The sequence below is a fragment of the Tetrahymena thermophila genome (genome assembly GCF_000189635.1).
Source record: "Tetrahymena thermophila SB210 genomic scaffold scf_8254716, whole genome shotgun sequence".
NCBI lineage: Eukaryota > Ciliophora > Oligohymenophorea > Hymenostomatida > Tetrahymenidae > Tetrahymena > Tetrahymena thermophila.
Genome location: NW_002476481.1, coordinates 55,812 through 69,435, shown reverse-complemented (window position 1 = coordinate 69,435; position 13,624 = coordinate 55,812). Strand labels below are relative to the sequence as shown.

The following is a 13,624-nucleotide window of genomic DNA, read 5'->3' as shown; positions in this document are numbered from 1 at the left end:
TTAAAATAAATATAAAATTTTTAATTTATTTAAGTTGTATTCAAAATATTGAACACTATTCTTTAAATTCTTTATTTTCTGGTTAAGGATTTTGCTCTATAAAATTTTTACAATATTTTTCTTTCTCAAAATTAGGATCTAACTCCAAGACTTTTTCATAAGATTCTTTTGCTTGATACAAATAATTTAGTTATTCAAAAATATAACCAAATTCATAATAAACTTTGGCTACTTTAAAATTTTTATTTAAACACTCTTATAGATATTTCATTGCCTTTTTATAATTACCCTTAACATAAGTTTCTATTTAAGCCAAATAAAGAAAAGATAAAGGCTATACTGGGACTATTTTAGTAGCTTTTTTCAAGTACTTAGTAGCGTCTTCCATTTAATAAAGTTACATATGGGAATATCCTCTTCTTAAATAGAGCTCAGAAGACTCTTCATTTAGATCTTACACTTTTTGAAAGTACTCGATGGCTTTAGTATAGTTCTAATTTACTTTTAGTTCTATTTTCCCTAGAAGCAGGTATGGATATCCTTTTTTTTTAAATTATTAAATCATACTCTAGATTGTTTTCTCAGAGTCTTCATACATGTGAAATTTAAATTGAATATCAGCTAACTTTTACAATAAATTATATGAGCTTTTATTATTTATTAATTATTATTGTTTCAATAGAATCAAAAGTTTATTTTCATCTTTTTCTTATTCAGCTTCTTATTATAATTTTAATAAAAATGACCCCTATGTAAAAGAGTTTATTTTTTGTAAAATTTGGACGTTTAAAGGGTCTTATTATAGGCATAAGTAATATATTTGAGCAGACATTTAAGGTTAGCTACTTTCATACAATTTACTTAAATCTAAAAGTACATCTTTTCTAGTAGGATTTAGACTTCTGAGAATTTCAAGAGTGTTAATTGCATTTGTATCCTTATTTAATTATATCTAAATATCGCTAAGCTTACGTAATGCGTCCTCATTTTATGTATTATGCATAGTATATAAAATGAGCAAAGATTCAGCATTATAAAGATCGTTTTTCAGCAAATATATTTTAACGAGTTCGCATATTGCATTATAATTATATATATTCATGCTTGTATATTGGCACAAAAATTATTATGCTTTATCAATATCGTTAATATCATTCTTGTAAATAAGTGAAACATTATAATGCATCTCATTTATTTATTTATTAATTTCCATGCATTTCAAGTAGTAATTCAAGGCTTCTTTTGGATTTTATTTATTAAACTGGTAAATATTACCTAAAAGAGCATAGGCTTTGTAGTAATATTGATCTCTTTCTAATATTTCATTTAAAATTTAAATTGCTTCGTCTATTAAATTGTCTTGTTTCATCAAATTAGCTTAAACGTATTTGGCATCTAAATTATTCATGTTGATTTCTATTGCTCTCTCTAAATATTCTTTTGCTTTCTATTATTCATTTTTTTCAAAGTATATGAGTGCTAAATACCCTACAGATGTATCTGATATACTAAGTTCTAATTCTTTATTAAAATATTCAATCGCTTGTTCTTTGTTTAATAATTCTCGATATTCAATAATACCTAATTGCTCATAAATTTATGGCTTGTAAGGCTACAATTTTATCAAATCTATCATGATCTATTTAGCTTCAAAGTAGCGTTTCTGTTCAATATAAAGGGAAATCAAAGAGAGCTTCAAATCTTCACTTAAAGGGTTTTTTTAAATTGCATTTATGTTGATGTTGATAGCTTCACTTATTATTATATTTTTATTTTCTTAGATAATTTTTATAATTCTCAAATATGATCTTTCTTAATATGGATTATACTCTATTGATTAATTATAATATTTCATTGCAAGTTCTTCTTGCTGGTTTAATTCACAATTTATTCCCTTTAGATATAAATCATCGTATTAAGATATATTTTTTTGATCTTAAGCTTATTTAAAGTATGATTGTGCTTTTAATTTTTCATTTTTTTGAAAATATATTTAACCCAATTCTATGTATGAGTTGATTTGATTTGGATTTATCTCTAAAATTTTCTTATAAATCTCTTCAAGTTCTTCTATTTTGTTTTATGATTTCTTTATTTGAGACAGATAAATGTATGAGCTAACTTAGCATTTGTCCTGCTCAATCGATTTATTAAAATATTTTATCTTTTCTGAGAAACTCTTTTCAATGCATCCATACAATTGACTAACTATACTATTCTCCTTATAATAGCTTTTTATTTAATTTAGATAAGCCTCTAATTTATCAGGAGCTGTTTTTTATTGATTTAGAAGAATTATTATGTTAAACAGAGACATTAAATCATTTTGGCATATTTCAAGAGCCCTTTTATAGCATGTACTCGCTTTATTAAATTCTTTTAAGTAATATTAATAAAAGAAACCTGCTCTGCTTAACACCAATGGGTCATTAAGATAGTTTTAAGAAATTGCATTTTCAAGTTTTTCAGTTGAAGATTGAATACTCTACCCAGATATTTGTATTAATAAAAGTGAGTGTAGAGAATTCAATAAGGAAGATTTAGGGTATTAATTTAAAGCTAATTGAAGGCATTCTTCACTTAATACATAATTTTCACACTCATAAAGAAGCCAAGATTAAATGTAAAATATTTTCCAATAAGATTGATTAAAATCAAAACAAACTTTAATGTATTCTCTAATTTAATTGTACAAGCATGCTTTTCGCTATATTAAGATGCTTTCGCAAATGCCTAAGTAAGCTTCTATAGAATTTTTCTATAAAGAAATTACTTTTTCCAAGTAGCTTTCACCTATTTCGTAATTACAATTCAGTTTAATTTCAACATGACCAAGGAAAAGTAGAATTTCTATATTGTTAGGTTCCTCAGCTAGGATTGATTTGTACTTTTGATAAAAGTTTTAAACCTCTAAAAAGTTAAATTCAACATTAACTTCTGCTTTTTTAATTTGTTCATCTAAGTTAGAAGGAAGTACAAATATTTTTTTTTCAATTATCTTGTTGTTTATAAAAACGACAGCTGTCTCTGATTACGATAGACTTACTATAGAATTATCTCGAGTTTCTAACTTTGAGTTAGTTTGGCTAATTGTTGTTTCAGAACTTTTTACTTTTTCATTTAAAGTTTTTACTGCTCCCAAGTCTAAAAAATAAAATATTTTATGAATATGCTCTCTGATTTAATTAAAAGTTGGCCTGCTTTTAAGATCTTTTATAAGAATTTCTTTTATCAGTTAATTTGCTTTTTCACTTAAATTAGGAGCGTCAACTATTTTAAAATCTTTATGAAATGAATTTGAAAAGTGGCTAATTGGAACACCTCCCAGAAGAGATAAGCAAACACCCAATGCCCATATATCTCCTTCTTTGGTTTATTTTATTTAAGGTTTATTTTCTTAAATTGCTTAATGGATTTCAGGTGGAAAATAATAGATCACTCCATTTAAATGAGAAGTGTAGAGAACCTTACTCCTGAGAGAATTATCATACTTTCTAGCTAAACCAAAATCACAAAATTTAATATCTCCATTAACAGTTAGCAGTATATTTCTTACTGATACATCTCTAAGCACATAGTCTTTGTTATGTAAATACTCTAATCCTTAAATCATTTATTCAACAAATTTGCAAAAAATTTAATCAGAAATACTCCTTTAGCCATTGATCATGATCCAATCACTGAGCGAACAATAGCAAAGATTCATCTAGATAAAGTGATAAAGTCCAAGAACGAAATCACAGTAAATCTCAACTACATTTTCATGTTTACACTCTCTCATAATACGCGCTTCCTCTTTGCATTATTTTAACAATGTTTAATTTATATTCCCTGTTGTTTTACTAATTATTGATTGAGCTTTTATTGCATACTTTTACGACTGATCATTAATGTCTTCAACAAATAAAACCAATCCAAATCCACCTTATCCCCCATATTTATTGATTGTTTTGAGTTGATAATGCTCTTCTAATTGTTTTGATATAAATTCTAATGTTTCAACTAGTTCATCTTCTTCTTAATCATTATCACTCATCCTCAAAGATTATAGAATATGTCAATTTAGATAAATACTTATTAATTTAAATAATAATTTTGAGTAAATCAATTTATTAATTCAATAAACAATAATAATTATTAAAGATTTCTACAAATTAAAACATGCAAATTATCTGTATTTACCTACTCATATTTTTTGAATATTTATTAAACCATGAAATTAAATAATTAAATCTTTTTTGAAGGTTTAAGACGTTCATTACTTTTGTTATCTGATAATATCTTTAAAATATATAGAAATATTTAAACATATTAATAGATGCGGCTAGTTGTAAGAATGTGAAAGAAAGTTAATAAAAATTTTCAATTAAACTTGATTTTTCCCTCAAAGTATTTTTTTAAGGAAATTCTTTTCAATATTTAATTTTGATCAGAAATATTTATTTTTCTTTTATAAATATTTTAATTAATTAATTTTACTTCTTTAATTTGCTAAAGATATATAAATAAGTGTTTATAAAATCTAAATAAAATAAAACAATTAACTCAAAATAATCTCATTAATAGCAATGCTTTTATTTTCGAATTTAAAAAATAAATAAATTAAATTTATATTTTAATAAATTATGAAAATTCATTTTTTTTAGTACTCAGGATAGAAAATAACACTGATATAATTAAAAATCCTCTATACATAAATAAATTATTTTAGATAAGGATAAACAAGTAATAGATAAGTTTAATGATATTGATTTGTTTTTTTATTTCTTTTTTAAATTAAATAATAAAAAACTATTAAAAATAAATAATCTTTTAGTAAAGTAAAATAATTTTTGTTTTTTAATTAACAAAATAATTTATTATTTTTATATTTGGAAATATTGATTTAATATAATTAGCAGGGTTGTCAATCAACAAATTTAGCAATATTTGAACAAATTTTTTCATAAACAAAATTTTAATAATCTAAGTAATTCCTAAATAACTTAAAAGTAAAACCTAGCTGATTTTTTAAAAATTTTTGATTAATAAATAATTAACATAGCTCTAATACGCTTATAAAAATCAATTAATAAATATAAGTACTAAAAATAAAACTGCAATTAGCAAATTATAATGATTATTGTTTTTTATTTAATTTCGAAGTAAAATATAAAATACTAATTTTTATTAGTTCTTACTTGTTTTTATTAATGAACAAGTAATTATATTATTTTTATTGATTAATAATTCCCACATATATAAACAAACAAATTTATATTTTCAAAATTATTATTTGAAAACAAGAAAATAAATTTAAATTTCTTTGAAATAATGCTTTAATAGTTAATTCAAAAAATGGAACATTTCTCTTTGAATTCTTATTTTTCTGGATTTGGATTTTAATTTATGAACTCTCGCAATTTTTCTGCTTCAAAGTAATTAGGATCAAGCATTAGAACTTTTTCATATGATTCCTTAGCTTGATAAATATAATTTAATTTTTAGTAAGATTAACCAAGAGCAAAATAAACTTTAGGGAGAGTAAAATTCTATTTTAAACACTGTTGTAGGTATTGAATAGCTTAAAGATAATCTTATTTTTCATTCATTTCAATTTCAGCTAAATAAAAGTATGCTAATGGTTAACTCTTAGCTGACTTTTTAAAAAATTTTATTGCTTTTTGTAAGTCTTTTAACTTCCAATAAGAGAAGCCAGTATATAAATAAAGAAGACCCTCTTCATTAACTTAATATTCTTTAGCTTTGTTTAATTATTCTAATGCTAATTTATAGTTTTTAAGATGCATAACTTATATTTCTGCTAAAAGCAAATAAGAATAACCCTCTCTAGGATAATGTTTTTACATTAAATTTATAGTCAAATTTGCATCTTAAATCAATTCTAATTAAATTTATATTGAAGCCAACAATTTTAAAATTTAGAATGTAGGTTTAGAAGAGAGCAATACTATTTATTTTAACATTATTACCTTTTATTATTCATCTTATATTTTATCTAATTCTTTTTGCAGATTCTTCAAAAATTATCCATTTGTGATTTAATTATAAGCTTTTAGGGCTTCTTTATTTAGTGGTTCGTGTTATAAGAATTAGAAAAAGAGATCAGATGAAAGCTATGGATTTTCTATTGAGTAAAGATTTGCTAGGTCTAAAAGAGCATCATAGCGCTTGAGGTTGAGCTCTCTCACCTTTTTAAGAGAAACAATAGCATCAGCATATTTATTTTCACGGATTTATATTTAACTTAATAAATAATAGGCTTGTTCATGATTAGGCTCCATTTGAATAGTCCTTAAAAAGTAAGAAGCGGCAATAGGTAATTCATTTTTAATATAATATATTTAGCCCAGGTCAAAATAGCCTTTGTAATCATTACTAAAATATTTGATATAATCTTTTAACAGTTTTTCAGCATAATCGTAATTCTTAAAATACAAGTAAATTAAAGCTATATTATAGTAAATTGAAGTGACTTAATTATTTATTTCTAAAGATCTATTATAATAGATAAGGGATTCATTATAATCCTACTTGTAAGTTTGATAAATATAACCTAGTTCATTGTATATTTTAAAGTCAGATTGATTTGTTAATAGAATTTCTTTTAAAATTTAAATTGCTTCATCTATACTGTTCTTTGATTTTAGCAAAACTGCTTTACTAAATTTTAACTCTTTATTATTGGGAAATATCTAGAGATATTTATTTAAATGTTCTTCTGCTAATTGATATTGATTCTTTTCTAAATAAATGTTAACTAAGTGCACCATAGATGTCTCTGATTAATTTATTTCTAATTCTTTCAAATAATATAAGATTGCTTAGTCTTTATTCTTGAAATATACATTTTCTAAGTACGCTAGCTTTTCGTATACTTCTCGTCTTTTAGGATTAATTATTAGTAAATCCATTAATTCGGCTTTAGCCTCAATGTATTATTATTTTTCTATGTGAGCCTCAATTAATACTAACTTAAAAAGCTCGTTTACAGGATTGTATATCAATGCTTTTTTTGCTACATTAATCAATTCATCAAAATTCTGTTATTTGCTTAATTATAGAATACGAATGATTCTTTAGTAAGACCTCTCTTAAATAGGATTTTTATTAATAGATTGATAGTACTGTTTTAAAGCAAGCTCATCATATCCATCTAATTCAAAGTTAATTCCATCTAGATATAAGCTGTCGCATTCTTATTTATTTTCTAATTATTGTGCTTGAAATAGATATTATTAAGCAGATTTTCTGTCACTCTTATGTAAGTAAATATTTGCAAGCTCTATGCAAGCAGAAGCTGCTTTAGGATTTATTTCCAATATTAATTTTTGTATTTCTTCGACTTCGCTAAATTTTAATTGTTATTTTCTAACTTCAGAAAGATAAAAGTAAGAACTTGTCATATAAGGATCTAAATCAGTTGATTTTTAGAAATATTTTATTTTCTTTTCCTAGCTTTAATTTATTCTCCCTAAAATCTGCTTTGCAAAACTATTTTCTGAATAAAAACTTTTTATTTATTTTTTGTAATATTTTAATTGAGTATTTTCTTTTACTTCATTAAAAAGTAAAACAAGATTAGAAAGTGACAATAATTCTTATGGACATAAACTTAGAGCTTTTATATAAAATTCTTGAGCTTTATTGAGTTATTTTATGTAGTACTAATAAAAAAAACCTGCCCTGCTTAAAACAATTGGATCATTTAGTGGATTTGACTCAATCGATTTTTTAATTTCTTCTTCTGAAGTATTTTTATTTTGAAAATTCTTTTAAACCAGTATGAGAGCATGAAGTGAATTCAAAAGAGGAGAGTGAGGAAATTGAAGCAGAGCTTTGATAATAATTTTTTCACTTTCAATATAGTTTTCTTATTCGTACAAGAGCCAAGCCTATATGTATAGTAATCTCCAATACGAAGGGTTGATGTTGAAGCATAATTTAATATATTCTTCAATCTATGAGTAATTTAAACAATTTTTTTATAGTAAAAAACTTTCACATATACCCAGATAAGCGTCTAAATTATCTTTTTTCAGGGAAATAACTTTATTGAGGTAATTTTAACCAAATTCAAAATTGCAATTCATTTTTATTTCAATATGACCAAACAATAATAAAATTTCTATATTTTCTGGCTATTAATTTAATTTTTCCTTGTATTTTAAAAACAACTTTTCACCTTCTAAGAAATTGAATTCTATATTGATATCAGCTTCACTTGCTAATTGACTCTATTCATTTAGAGAGCTTTCCATAATCTTATTTTCTAATATCGATCTATTTACAAAGAACACATCTGTCTCTTACAAATTATCCCTCTTTTATGAATTATCTTTAATTTTTTCTTATTATCTAAATTAGTTGATTGTCTTTTCTTCACTGTTTAAATTTATTTCTTATTTATTTTCGATTTCAAATTCATTCTAAAATATATTTTAAATGTGTTCTTTTATCTCTTTGAATGAAGGCCTCTTTTTGGCATCTTTTATAAGAATTTATTTTATAAGTTAATTAGCTTTTTTACTTAAATTAGGAGCATCAATTATTTTAAAGTCCTCATGAAATGAGTTTGAAAAGTGAACGATTGGAATACCTCCCAAGAGAGATAAACAAACACCTAAAGCCCATATATCTCCCTCTTTCGTTTATTTTATTTAAGGTTTATTTTCTTAAATTGCTTAATGAATTTCTGGTGGAAAATAGTAAATGACACCATTCAAATGAGAAGTATAGAGGACTTTGCTTCTAAGAGAACTATCATACTTTCTAGCAAGACCAAAATCACAAAATTTTATTTCATCATTCGCAGTTAAGAGTATGTTTCTGACAGAGACATCTCTGAGAACATAGTCTCTATTGTGCAAATATTCTAGCCCTTCAATCATTTATTCAGCAAACTTACAAAAAACTTAATCAGAAATCGAATTTTTTCCATTTTACACTATCCAATCATTAAGAGATTATTTACACAACCTCATTAAAATAAAGTGATAGAAGCCAAGTACGAAATCAGAGTATATTTCTACTACATTTTAATGCTTACATTCTTTCATTACTCTTGCTTCTTCTTTGCATTGTTTTAATACTACTTAATTGATGTTTCCGGTAGTTGTGTTAATTATTGATTAAGCTTTTACAGCATATTTTTATGACTCATCGTTCTCATCTTAAACAAATAAAACCAATCCAAAACCACCTTATCCTCCAAATTTATTAATTGTTTTTAAATGATAATGTTATTCAAGCTATTATGCTAAAAATTCTAATGTTTCATCTTTGGAATCTTATTCAGAATCACTCATATCTAAATAAATATCTTGCTTTATTTATCAATATCTATTAAGATTAAATTTGACTTCTTTTAAAATTTCTTTACCAACTTAATTAAATCAAAAATTTTGATAAAATCAGACAGAAAAATAGGTTTTAATTGCATATAGGAATGGAAAAAAATTATCAAAAAGTGCATTTTTGACAGATATATTAGGAAATGTTATTAACAATTAATAAAAGCCAAAATTAAATAAAATTAGAATGTAAACTAAAATATTTAATTGAATACTTACTTTTATTAAAAATTTAATCTATGTAAAATTTATTTAAAACAATATTTTAAATTGCTAATCCATAAATTAAAATATTAATTTTTATGATTTTTATCTAATTTTACTCATTCTTTTTTTTATAATTGTTTTTATCATTCTGTTTTTTTCTAATTTTAAGAAATTTTTGATATCATTTAGTGCCTTTACTCAAATTTTGAAAGTAAAAAAATAATTTTTACTGAATAAAAAATAATTAGTAAATCTCAAAAAAAAATAAAATAATTTTTGAAAAGAGTTTTGAAATTATATATTTTTTAAATATTATATATATTACTTTCAATGTCTTTCTTTCCTCATGATTTAGGTGAAACTGAAAAATGATTTTAAAATTTAGAGCAAAAAAATTTATGGGGACTAATTAATTGTATATATTTTCAATATTAATTTTTTGAACTAATTACTTAAATGAATTTAATTATTTAATAATGTAAGTAGATTTGAATATTTATTTATAATAAGATTATATCAATAAATTCTAAAAACATGAATAGATATTATTAAAATACAAATTAAATTAATTTAATATATAATTATTTCAGTTATAGCTAATAGTTTAATTATGATTAATTTTATGGCTTTCGTAGTAGTTATATGGTATTTGTATTGTATTATCAATAGAATTTAAAAGCTTAGGGCTGAAGTAGTTGGTTACAAGTAATTATTTTTCTTTTTCTTTTAAAGGAGTTAACGAATATTGTTGATCATGATTAAAGTGATATCTTTCGTTTTTAGTTTTTTTATATAAATTATATTTATCAGACATTCCTGGCAAATTATATTCACCTGGACCTGGATTTTCATTTTACCGAGTATTTAAAAATCTATTTTAGATATTTGAATTCAATGGCTTTTAATTTTCAAAAGACTGCTGTCTCATTCTTTGTTAATTGAAAACCTTTTTGTATGAATATTTATTTATGATATTTTAAATTTAAATTTCATCATCTAACATATCACATTACAATTTTACTTATTCATTTTATTCCACAATATCTTTCAAATACTTTTTAGCTATTTTTTCTTTCTATATTTTTCCTATATGGTTATCATCATGTGAACTATTTAATACATTCTTTGTACTTTTTTAATTATTTTCAATTTAACTTTTGCTGTTTGCTTCCATAAAATTAATAGAAAAGGAGTGTTGATGCCTTATATTTTACTTTTTATTAATAATATTTTTCCCACTTTCTTATCTCAAAAATTAGTGGCTATTTTTGTTATTTTATTCAAAATTTGAGTTTATATTCCCTTTTTATTAGCTTTCTTTTGATAATTTTTCTTTTACAGATTAATTATTAGATAAGACTATAAATTGTTAATCAAATTAAATTAAGCTCATATCTAATTTAAGTTGCTGTTAAGCTTACTTTTTATTTTTTGTTGGAATTTAAATATCTTAATCTTATTGAATTTTATTTTATCTTGAACCCAACCTAGATGGAGTGTATTCTTTCTGATATCTGCTATTTTAAAGTATATTGCTAGAATTTTCTGTTATTAATTTTATTTATGGAACTTCACTGTAAATTGTTTTTAATGCAATATTTTCTGAGTTATCTGCTTCGTGAGTTCTAAGTGCTCTAACAGATAAATCCTCATTATATTTAATTTCATCTCTTTTGTTTAATTGTTAATTGTAAATTTACCTGTGTTTAAAAACAGATATTACTTTTCTATTTTAGAAAACTTCCTTATTTGTATGCTAACCATAACCTGTAACTGAATTAGATAAATTTTTTGGAGAGCTTTAACAGATTTCAGTAGAGAGTTTCTAAGACTAGTTTTCACATTATTCCTAAAAGGAAGACTAATTATTAGAAGAAGCTGCTCTTATTTAATTACTTTTTTGTAAATAATTTTACTTGCATTAATTTTATTGTAATTGAGATTTGGTGCTAAAAACTTATAATTTTTATTATTCAAAATCTTATGAATTAATTATAGACAAGTTAAGAGGTGAATTGTTTAAAAAAGAATCCATTTAACTTCCTTTACTGTTAAGAAATAAATGCTTCTAGTTTTATTTTTTGCTATTAAGAGATTGTTAATTTTAAAGTGTTTAATAAATTTTCTCATAAATTTATTGATTTTTTAAATCTCTTTTACTTATCTTAAAAGGGCTTTTACTTTTTTTTATAGGACTCTCAGGGGAAATACTCTTAACAATATGCCCTATTGGACTTGTTAATTCCTTTTTATGAAAGTAATAATTTAAAGGGCTCAGTAAATCTTATAAATCTGGACGCGCCTGCATTGAAAGAGTTTAGGTTTATTAATTTTCATCTTTTTATTTATGCTTAGAACTATTTTCATTTGAAGGAGAGAGAGTGAATTTTCTATCTCTTTTTTAAGTACCACTTTTTTGAACATTTTAATTGTTAATTATCCTTTTTTAGAAAATATTTAACTACCTCCTTTCCTTATTAACATCAATAAGAGATATGTCCAATTTATAGTTCGAAGGATTTTAAATGATTTATTATTATTTTATACTTTGGCTTTTATTACTCTGCCCTCTATCAATTAACTCATTATTTTATTCTTCTTTATCCATCACAGCTAATCAAAAAATAATATCAACATAAATATTATACAAAAATTTTTGAAAAGCTTTTTTAATATTTTGTTTACTCTTAAATATATTATTTACCTAAATTTATAAACCTTTAATTTATTTATATATCAGCTTGTATCTAAACCAAAAAAATATTATTTGATTATTTTGTAGAAGAAAATATTTAAGTATTTTGATTTAATAAAAGATAAAATATACCTTCAGTTTACATTGCTTTGTATTTTATTTCATAAGGTGAAATTTTGATTTGACTAATTAATTCAGATTATTATAAATAATTATATTTTTTATTCACCATTATCATTAAATTAATAAAGGACAATACCAAAAATATTTCGCAATTTTTTATATTTCTATTTCTATTGATTTTTATTATTTTAATTATAAATTTTATTACAAAATATTTTTAAATTATTAATTTTATTCAAATGAATACACCCATAAACAAATTAAAATTATAGATTTTAAGCTAGAAAATATTCTGAAAGATTTCATAATTTCATCATTAATTATCAATTTTTCAAATAAAGTAGAATTAATTAATTATAATTATTTAAAAAATTTTTATAATTGATATAGGATACTTAAAAATACATGTTTAAATAAATTAATAGTTAAGAAAAACATTAAAATTAACTCATTAATTATTTTACAAAATTAGTATTTATTAAAAAATTATATTAAAAATTTTTAATCTTAAATATAAATATATATGATAATTGATTGGATTAATTAGTATATTAAAAATTAAATAAAACTAGATTACTATTAATTTATGAAAATTAGCAATCTTTTATTCAATCCTTTAGATAAAAAAATATTTATTTGTAGATATTGTATTACGATAATTTTAATTAAGATATTTGTCAATATATTAATTAATTCATTTAATTAAAATTATATAAATAAATTTGATAAATTAGGCATTAACAAGCAAGGATAAGATCCTATAAAAATTAAATTATTTTTGAATTAAAAAATAAAAAAGCAAATCAATAAATTAATTATTAAAATAAGAAATAATACAAATGAAAATTAAAGAATAGCATAAAAGAGATTAAATGGATTTTTGAAAAGAGTTTAAAAATTTGATAAAGTTTTTTTCGCAAATTATACAGACAAAACATTTGAAAAAAATATATAAAGTATGAAGAGTAAATTATATTATTGTTGTTATATTTTTCAATACTATTAAAATGAGGAAATGTTATTATTGTTTTATTATGTTTGATCTTTCTATGCATGCTATCTTTTGATGATAAGGTTTGATATGATTTAGAAAATTATAGATTAATTGATGGATTCATTATTTTTAATTAGTGATTTAAAAGAGTTCACTGAATTACTATAACTATTATGCTAATTATCTACATATGATATTGATATGATTATTTTTTATTTGATGAGATTATTATTTTATTTTTCTAGGTGTGAA

General features: G+C 22.5%; 4 protein-coding genes across 4 annotated transcripts; 1 reads left to right on the top strand and 3 right to left on the bottom strand. All coding sequences in view use genetic code 6, as the record gives it.

Annotated features, from left to right (window-relative positions):
* Positions 1-40: 40 nt before the first annotated feature.
* Positions 41-4,036, bottom strand: TTHERM_00095528 (tetratricopeptide repeat protein; the record flags this gene model as incomplete). The annotated part of the gene is made up of 1 exon (XM_001471198.2): positions 41-4,036. The coding sequence occupies one exon, from the start codon at positions 4,034-4,036 to the stop codon at positions 41-43; it is 3,996 nt and encodes a 1,331-aa protein (XP_001471248.2).
* A 1,294-nt stretch (positions 4,037-5,330) lies between these two features.
* On the bottom strand, positions 5,331-9,308 carry TTHERM_00095520 (tetratricopeptide repeat protein; the record flags this gene model as incomplete). The annotated part of the gene is made up of 1 exon (XM_001012101.1): positions 5,331-9,308. One exon carries the CDS (start codon positions 9,306-9,308, stop codon positions 5,331-5,333), a length of 3,978 nt encoding a protein of 1,325 aa, XP_001012101.1.
* An 838-nt stretch (positions 9,309-10,146) lies between these two features.
* Positions 10,147-11,482, bottom strand: TTHERM_00095510 (hypothetical protein; the record flags this gene model as incomplete). The annotated part of the gene is made up of 2 exons (XM_001012100.2): positions 10,147-11,421; positions 11,477-11,482. 2 exons carry the CDS (start codon positions 11,480-11,482, stop codon positions 10,147-10,149), a joined length of 1,281 nt encoding a protein of 426 aa, XP_001012100.2.
* Positions 11,483-11,543: 61 nt separating this feature from the next.
* Positions 11,544-11,945, top strand: TTHERM_000095509 (hypothetical protein; the record flags this gene model as incomplete). The annotated part of the gene is made up of 2 exons (XM_012796589.1): positions 11,544-11,669; positions 11,733-11,945. The coding sequence occupies 2 exons, from the start codon at positions 11,544-11,546 to the stop codon at positions 11,943-11,945; spliced, it is 339 nt and encodes a 112-aa protein (XP_012652043.1).
* Positions 11,946-13,624: the final 1,679 nt, after the last annotated feature.